This window comes from Phocoena phocoena, chromosome X (genome assembly GCF_963924675.1).
Source record: "Phocoena phocoena chromosome X, mPhoPho1.1, whole genome shotgun sequence".
In the NCBI taxonomy this organism is placed as follows: domain Eukaryota; kingdom Metazoa; phylum Chordata; class Mammalia; order Artiodactyla; family Phocoenidae; genus Phocoena; species Phocoena phocoena.
Window position 1 is genome coordinate 45175481 of NC_089240.1, and position 8909 is coordinate 45184389.

An 8909-nucleotide genomic window follows, 5' to 3' on the forward strand; every position below is an offset into this window, starting at 1 on the left:
CTTTCCTGAGTCTGATCACGTCCCACTGCAGACACTTTACAGAGGAAGTGCTGAGGAAAAACAGGCAGCTTGACAGGGGAGGTTGCTATGCAACAGATGAGGAAAGTCATCCAGCCAGGCAGAATTGATGTTGGCCCTTGGGGACCAAATGCTGCAGTTCTTCCCAGCATTAGCTTCCTTTCATATGTTGGCTCCTGGCAGGAGCTGATGCAAGAACAAATGTGAAGTGTACAAAGATCTACCTTGGATTTTTGGAGAGTATCAGTTCAATTTGAGTCATTTCACATCTGTATATCATTTTCTGCCTTTTTGAGCTTCTCCAGTCATTCTGGAAGTGCAGCATGTTTGTTGTTGGGTAGGACCCCAGTAAGTGCTACTTGTGCTTCCCGTTGAGAAGCCGGGCTCAGAGAATTCCAGTGGCCTGAGTGGGCTCATGCAGCTAGTGACACACTGGTCCAGCACTCCATCCCACGAATTGAGGCCCAGCCCTGGAAGGAAGCAGGTCAAACGTTTACTCTTAATCAAGGCTTGCCATGGCTCAGACATACAGGTGCCTTATTGTCCTGGCTGCTCCAGCAGGCACCAGAAAGGCCTCAGGGACAGCGTTTGTGCCACTCATAGCAAAGAGGCCTGACGGAGCAGGGAGTGGACCCCAAGGAGCAATTTGCACAACGGGATGGACGCACGTAGAGCAGGTGGGGAGGGGGGAGCGGGGGACTTCCACCTGTGCCCTCTGGGATGCAGAGCATGAGCTTAGGTCTCAGGGAACAGAACACTTGCTTGCTTGGGACAGGTGCTGACAGAGCAGGGGAGGTGGGGCGGATCTGTTGCTCAAACTGAAGAAGGGAGGGTGCCTCAGTCCCCAGGCCAGCGATGGTGCAACAAGGGTTTTTAGGGTCTGGAAGACCCAGGCCCACATTTTGCATTTTCTGTTTACTGGCTCAGTGTCCTTGTCTAGTTCATGTAATGTCTAGCTCAGCGTCTTTATCTGTACAATGGAGATGCTGATATCCACCTCCCAAGGCTGCTGTGAGAGGAAAACAAGCTCCAGCGTAGATCGTGCTGTGAAGTACACGTTGTGCCCTTCCCTCCCCTCCTCCCCGCCTCCACACACAAAATAAATAGCTGGAGCTGCAAAAGGGCAGGAAAGAAGCTAATGTTTATGAGTCTGGAAGCTGTTGGGTGGGGGGGAAGATCATGTAGAGTCACGTGACAGGCACAGACTTTTTCTACCTCCATTAATGTATCCTCTCTGGCCATTCCTTTTCCTAGGCCCCCTAAGTGGATGAGCTTATTTTTAGCAGGAGCCAAGCACTTGTTGCAATTAGAGACCCCACACAGAGACCTCCTTAATAGTGACCTAAGTGCTGCTAGACTAGAGGGTGGAGTTGCATGCCCACCTGACAGGAGGGGCCTTGAGAGGGAGGGATAGAACAGAGACGCATTGCGGAAAAGGTAGGGGGCCGGTGTGTGGGGCAAGGGGTGGGATCTAGAGGCACAGCGCATCTGTTTGGGGGAGGGGATATAGAGGAAGGGGAGGGACCGCTGTAAACTGTCCACCTGGTTGGTGGTGGGGTGGTGTGTTGGCAAAGGGGCGGGACTGCTTCCCGCTGCACATGCGCAGCATAGCCTTCAAGGCGAAGCTTTTGTTGGGGAAACGGGTGGGACTCTTATTTGGTCGGTCAGTTCTTGCGCATGCGTACAACCATGTGAGGCGGTGGGTGGTATATTAGGCGAAGAGGCGGGGTCGTCCTAGCTGCCGCGCTGGCATTTTCTCCTGGACAAGGAGAGGGTGCGGCTGCTGAGAGCAGAACACTGCAATCCCGATCCTCTGAGTCGTGAAGAAGGGAGGCAACGAGGGGGTTGGGGTTGGGACCTGAGGCAAGGTGAGAATTAGCCCCCAGACAGGGCATCTTGCCCCCTGGTGCGGGCCCCCCATTTTTCATCCCGATCCCTTTACCCCGGATTCTGATCCCTCTTCCACTCCCCGAACCCCGATTCACACACCCCTCACCTGAACCTCCCTTATTCAGAATCCCCGTTCGCTCTCTGAACCCCTCCCATCGTTCAGAATCTCTACAGATTTCTCGACCTCGATCTGTACTGTTATACGATTCCTCCTGATTCGAAAATTCCATTCAATTTCCCAAATGCGAATCCCAACGCAATCTGAGTGGATTCAGAACTCTTATCTGAACCCCGATTTGAAGCTTCTCCCCGTCGTAGCTTCTCGGGATTCAGAACCTCCATCCGGACACCCATTCACTTTTCGCACTCCGATCTGGCCCGTTCCCCTCACATTCAGCACCACATCCGCCCCCACAATCAAACCTCAAACACCACCATCTCCCCAAATTTGTTCCTTCGCATTTGCCCTCTGTAGTATAATGCCCAACTCCTCCTCCACACCCCCCAGGCTCTGCTCTTGCCAGAGGGACAAGAACCATGTCTCAGAAAATGGACTGTGGTGCGGGCCTCCTCGGCTTCCAGGTGAGATCTCCACTCCCCTCCCCACCATTTCCCTAGCCGACAGTTCCCCCCGGGCCCCTTTGGCTGTCCAGACGCCTGGATCCGATTTTGCCTTCTTGGTGCCTAGATTCCGTCGTTTTTCAAATTCCCATGGTTTAAGGGCGCGGGGTGGGGGGGGTCGTCCCTTTTCAGCCATCAGTCCCTGCTCAGAGAAAGGGGAGACCCTGTTAGTAGTCAGGGCAATCTGCCCAGAGAATCCTGGTTGGGTAAGGAACCTTTTTTTTCCGTAGTCCTGAGGCTTGTAGAGCTCTCTGCCGCCCCCTCCCCCAACCTCCCGCCTCCACCCTCCCTTTCTCCAGCATTCCCCACCCCCTGCGACCCCCTTATTCTACTCAACTCCTCAAGGCGGCACTCTTGCTCCGCCTCCTCCTCCTGAGCTCCTACCTCACTCTGCATTGCCCTGTTCTAACCTCACTCCTAGATCAGCACCCCCCATCCACTTTGCCCCCTCTCCTCATTTGGCCCCACCCCTTGTTTAGCCCCTGCCCCACTCAGCCCCTACCACAAGTTTTGTTATCCCTTAATCCACGCAGGCTGCTAGATCTCTTCCTCAGCCTTCCTCTTTTTGCACCAACCGCTCGCCTGCACCATCCCTGCATGTTCTCTCCCCTATCCTCCCAACCCCACTTCGCAGACCCAGAGATTTAATTTTTTTCCCCCTGTATTTGCAGGCTGAGGCCTCCGTGGAAGACAGCACCTTGCTTATGCAGACCCTGATGGAGGCCATCCAGATCTCAGAGGCTCCGCCTACCAACCAGGCCACAGCAGCTGCCAGCGCACCGAATGCTAGTCCTCAGAGTTCACAGTCCCCAACAGCCAGTGAGATGGCTGATATGCAGGCTTTAGCAGCTGCCACTAAGCCTAAGACAGCTTTTAAGGCCCAGAATGCCACCACAAAAGGCCCAAATGCTGCCTATGATTTCTCTCAGGCTCTTAATGCCAAGGAGACTCCCAACACACCGCCTACAGCAGCCTTTAAGTCCCAGAATGCCCCCCAAAAGGGCCCAAATGCTGCCTATGATTTTTCCCAGGCAGCAACCACCAGTGAGTTAACTGCCAACAAGTCGGAGATGGCCTTTAAGGCCCAGAATACCACTACTACGGTGGGCCCAAATGCCACCTACAATTTCTCTCAGTCTCTCAGTGCCAGTGAGATGGTCAGCACTCAGCCCAAAACAGCCTTCAGGGCTTGGAATGATACCACTAAGGCCCCAGTAGCTGATACCCAGACCCAGAATGTTAACCAAGCCAAGATAGCCACTTCCCAGGCTGACATAGAGGCTGACCCATGCCCAGGTATCTGTGAATCTGATGGTGCAGCTGCACAGACATCAGCAGATGGTTCCCAGGCTCAGAATCTGGAGTCCAGGACTATAATTCGGGGCAAGAGGACCCGCAAGGTGAGATCCCTGCTAGTTCCACTTTGCTTTGGGCGCTCTCTTTTCTTCTCTGAGGTTGTTCATTTGTTCTAAACAAAACAAAACAATATATGCAACTGTCTGTATTTGACTAGGTTGTAGGGGATGATAAAGGTGAAAGTGTTAATTCCTGTTCTCTGAGTGTCCACAGACTAATGGGGAGAGGAGACATGGACACATAATATATACAGCCTGTATGTAATTCACTTTACGTTTTGAAAGTAGCCACCATGTGTTATGTCTTGGCCTAGACACATTCACACAGGTTATCTCACTCACTAAATCTTCAAGGTACCTCATACCGGCTAGGGATCATAGTTTCAGTTTTATGAGAAGGAAACTAAGTCCCAGAGAGGTGAAGTGACTTGAGTGATTTGTCCAGGGTGGTACAAGCAGAGCCAGTGGTGGACATGGGAAGAGGAGAAGCCTCAGGCCCCACCCTTGGGTTGCTCCTGGCCTGGTTCAGAGATGAAACTCCTGCCTGGAAGACAGTGAAAGACAAGCCCAGGACTCAGGGTGACCATTGGCTAGTGGGTCAGGCTGTCACTACAGGTGAGGGTTTTAGGGGGCCTTCCTGGAATAGATATGGTGAGGACATAGAAACAGTTGGTGACCCTGACCTTCCTTTTCTCTGATGATGCAGATTAATAACTTGAATGTGGAAGAGAGCAGCAGTGGGGATCAGAGGCGGGCCCCACTGGCTCCAGGGACCTGGAGGTCTGCACCGGTTCCAGTTACCACTCAGAGCCCACCTGGCGCACCCCCCAATGTGCTCTGGCAGACCCCATTGGCTTGGCAGAACCCATCAGGCTGGCAAAACCAGCCAGCCAGGCAGACCCCACCAGCACGTCAGAGCCCCCCAGCTAGGCAGACCCCACCAGCCTGGCAAAACCCAGTTGCTTGGCAGAACCCAGTGATCTGGCCAAACCCAGTGATCTGGCAGAACCCTGTGATCTGGCCGAACCCCATTGTCTGGCCTGGTCCAGTTGTCTGGCCAAACCCATTGGCCTGGCAGAATCCACCTGGATGGCAGACTCCACCTGGATGGCAGACTCCACCAGGCTGGCAGGGTCCTCCAGATTGGCAAGGCCCTCCCGACTGGCCACTACCCCCTGATTGGCCACTGCCACCCGATTGGCCACTTCCCACTGACTGGCCGCTCCCACCTGACTGGATCCCCACTGATTGGCCAGTTCCACCTGACTGGCAGAACCTGCGCCCCTCACCAAACCTGCGCCCCTCTCCCAACTCGCGTGCCTCACAGAACCTGGGTGCCTCACAGCCCCGAGATGTGGCCCTTCTTCAGGAAAGAGTAAGAACTGTAACTCCCCAGTCACTTCTCCCCCCACCCCTTGCTCTTTTCATTGTTGTCTTTCCATCTATAATTCAACCAAGTGTTCTGTAAATATCTTATAACTTTAATGATTTCCTTTTTCCCTCCCAGGCGAATAAGTTGGTCAAGTACCTGATGCTTAAAGATTACACAAAGGTGCCCATCAAGCGCTCAGGTAGGTATCCAGTGCCCTCTCCTGGAGCTCTGCTCTTCCCCTCACCCCGTGCTCTGTGGACATCTCTTTGCTTATATGTCCCCTCCTCTTCAATCCCGTCCTTCCATGGTTGAGTCTTCCTTTTTCACTGACTGTGCTCCCCTGGGCAAGGCTGGCAAAGAGGTCGCAGCTCTGTGGTCCTTGCTCAGCTCAGGTGCTCCCTCCTCTCTCCTACAGAAATGCTGAGGGATATCATCCGTGAATACACTGATGTGTATCCAGAAATCATTGAACGCGCATGCTTTGTCCTGGAGAAGGTGAGAAGGCAGCCCTGAGGAACAGAATGATGGGGAAAGGGTTTTTGGTTTTTGTTTTTGATAGATATCATGGGAAAGTCTTGATTAAAAAGATTCATGGGATTCCTACTGGGAGTTTAGGGCAAATCTCACAGGGAGGCGAAGGAGTAGATAAGTGTGGGTAGTACTGAGTGGGGGTAGCTTATGCTAGATTTTGTAATTTCATAGTCTGTTTTCTTGTCCCTGTAGAAATTTGGAATTCAGCTGAAGGAAATTGACAAGGAAGAACACCTGTATATTCTCATCAGTACCCCTGAGTCCCTGGCTGGCATACTGGGAACGTAAGATGGGAAAGGAGGTGGAACATTGCCTTTCTCAGTGATGCTTTTTTCCTGGAGTTTCGAGTAGGCCAGGGTCCAGGATTCAGGGTCACATAGCAGGTCATGGGCAGACCTGGGGTAGAATTATCCCCTAGCTGAGGAATACTGGGGAAGCTAGATGGGTAAGCTGCCTGGGGTGTCTCATGCAAATGACTGCTGAAAATATATTCTTTTTGTACTTCTTTAGGACCAAAGACACACCCAAGCTGGGTCTCCTCTTAGTGATTTTGGGTGTCATCTTTATGAATGGCAACCGTGCCAGTGAAGGTGAGTGGCTGGGCCAGCAGCTGGGGGTTGGCTACCGCCTGTTTTCCATGCTCATTTTCCGTCCCTTGTCTCCCCTTGCCTCCCATTGCAGCTGTCCTCTGGGAGGCACTACGCAAGATGGGACTGCGTCCTGGGTATGATTGGGCTCTCTCATCTCTTGCCTGTTTATATCATCCTTTGGCAACAGAGGATGGTCCCAGGATTGCATCACCCTGGTGGTCTAAGGGAATTGGTTTGGGGAGGTACAGAGCCCAAGGATGTGACCTGGGTGGATGGGGAAATAGTCCTGACCTCTCTGCCTCTTCTCTTGTCTCTGACCTCTGTGCTGGAAAACTCTTTTCTTTCCTTTGGGCAATGTCATAGTGTGTGATTATGGATCCCTTTTTTTTGTTGTTGTTACTATCAGGGTAAGACATCCCCTCCTTGGAGATCTGAGAAAACTTCTCACTTACGAGTTTGTAAAGCAAAAGTAAGTGATGCCTAAGCAGCTTTGTCTGGTCTTCATGAATTCTGTGTGCTGGTCAGCCTCAGAAAGCCCTTTCCATGCTCATTTCTTATACTAACTATACCTATACCTATGCATATACACACACATATATACGCAGGAGTATTTATTGAGTATGCTCTTTGTGGTTGGATTTTCCTGCAGTATAGTGATCTTGCAAGTGGAGCCTGTCCACCATGCCCACAGTAGATATTCCAAAGGCTGAGCTTAGCTGAGGCTTTGCAATGGGCCTATCTGTGATTCAATGACAAGATTATAAGCACTTGGAGCTAGAGCTGTGACAGAGGGGGTGAAATTAAGTGTTGTCCTTTCTATGACCCTACTCAAGCCACCCTCCAGGCCTAGGTGACTGCTTTGTGTAGAAGCACTGGCACAGGAATTCAAAGGCCTGATTATTAGAGGGTAAATCTGTGTTTAGGAATGAGACTGGGGGGAGTTGCTACCTGAAATCTGGGATGTCAGAATCTCAGATTATTATGCATTGATGGACTATCATTCTGCCTGGGTAGAAACAAAGGCCTTTCTCCTCTTTCTAAGGTATCTAGACTACAGACGAGTGCCCAACAGCAACCCTCCTGAGTATGAGTTCCTCTGGGGCCTCCGTTCCTACCATGAGACTAGCAAGATGAAAGTGCTGCGATTCATTGCAGAGGTAATAGAGGAACTGCAAGACTCGATAGGTTAAGGGATGAACTATGACTGACTGGGAAAATTCCAGAGCAGGAATGAGATTTTAGGTATCGCACACGGTAGGTACCACATTATTGGTGGTATTTGTTGTTACTACATAAACAATAGCACAAAGTAGGGTGCTAAATATATAGTAGGTGCTTCATAAATATTAACTAATACTATTATGGGTTTTATTTTCTATTCCTCATCTCAGGTTCAGAAGAGAGACCCTCGTGACTGGACTGCGCAGTTCATGGAGGCCGCAGATGAGGCCTTGGATGCTCTGGATGCTGCTGCAGCTGAGGCCGAGGCCCGGGCTGAGGCAAGAACCCGCATGGGGATTGGAGATGAGGCCGTATCTGGGCCCTGGAGCTGGGATGACATTGAGTTTGAGCTGCTGACCTGGGACGAGGAAGGAGATTTTGGAGATCCCTGGTCCAGAATCCCATTTACCTTCTGGGCCAGATACCACCAGAATGCTCGCTCCAGATTTCCTCAGACCTTCGCTGGCCCCATTATTGGCCCTGGTGGTACAGCCAGTGCCAACTTTGCTGCCAACTTTGGTGCCATCGGTTTCTTCTGGGTTGAGTGAGATGTTGGGTAGGTATATCACTTTGGACTGGGCACTTAGGGTCATTGGGAGATACAGAATTCATGGGAATGTATTTATGTGCTCTAGCTGGGAGTCATAGGAAACACGTGGTGGGGAGCAGAGGGAAGTATGTGGAAGCAGTATTTGTTATTTATGTTCCTTACTATTTGGTATATAGCATTGACTTTTACATTTTTTTTCTTTTTTATGTTCACAGATATTGCTAATCAGTTGCAATAGTCTTTCCCCTGAGTGAGGCTGAAGCCTCAGAATCCTTCTAAACACAGCTATCTAGAGAGCCACATCCTGTTGACTGAAAGTGGCATGCAAGATAAATTTATTTGCTGTTCCTTGTCTATTGCTTTCTTCCCCCCCTTGTGTGCTGTCAAGTTTTGGTATCAGAAATAAACGTTGAAACTGCAAAGTGAATTAGATATGCTCCCTGTTTTTTCTGTGTTTAGGGAGAGATCAACATGTTTATATGGGAGAGATGGGGCCTCAGTTCTAGCTTGAAGGGCAGATCAGCTTTCTGACTAATGGATAGGGAAACAAAGGAGTGATTGATGAACACGAATGCTAATGAGGTCTAAAAAAAAGTATGGTATTAAATATCACTGATGTGACTCATATGTGATAGATATGCTGCTAGGTGTTTTGAAGTGACATTGAAAGATGAAATAATGAGAGAGGGTGTAGGCGGTCAGACAGTTGCATTTAAGAAGACGGAGGAGGTAGAACTCCAGGTAATAATAATAAAGTTCGG

The 8909-nt window shown here is 50.7% G+C and overlaps 1 protein-coding gene across 1 annotated transcript; it reads left to right on the top strand.

Annotated features, from left to right (window-relative positions):
• The first annotated feature begins 1760 nt into the window (after positions 1-1760).
• Positions 1761-8575, top strand: MAGED1 (MAGE family member D1). The gene is made up of 13 exons (XM_065900373.1): positions 1761-1886; positions 2417-2490; positions 3201-3929; positions 4591-5259; positions 5392-5455; positions 5672-5751; positions 5980-6071; positions 6298-6377; positions 6469-6511; positions 6784-6846; positions 7420-7534; positions 7769-8154; positions 8364-8575. The coding sequence occupies exons 2-12, from the start codon at positions 2446-2448 to the stop codon at positions 8144-8146; spliced, it is 2358 nt and encodes a 785-aa protein (XP_065756445.1). The 5' UTR covers positions 1761-1886; positions 2417-2445; the 3' UTR covers positions 8147-8154; positions 8364-8575.
• The last annotated feature ends 334 nt before the right edge of the window (positions 8576-8909 follow it).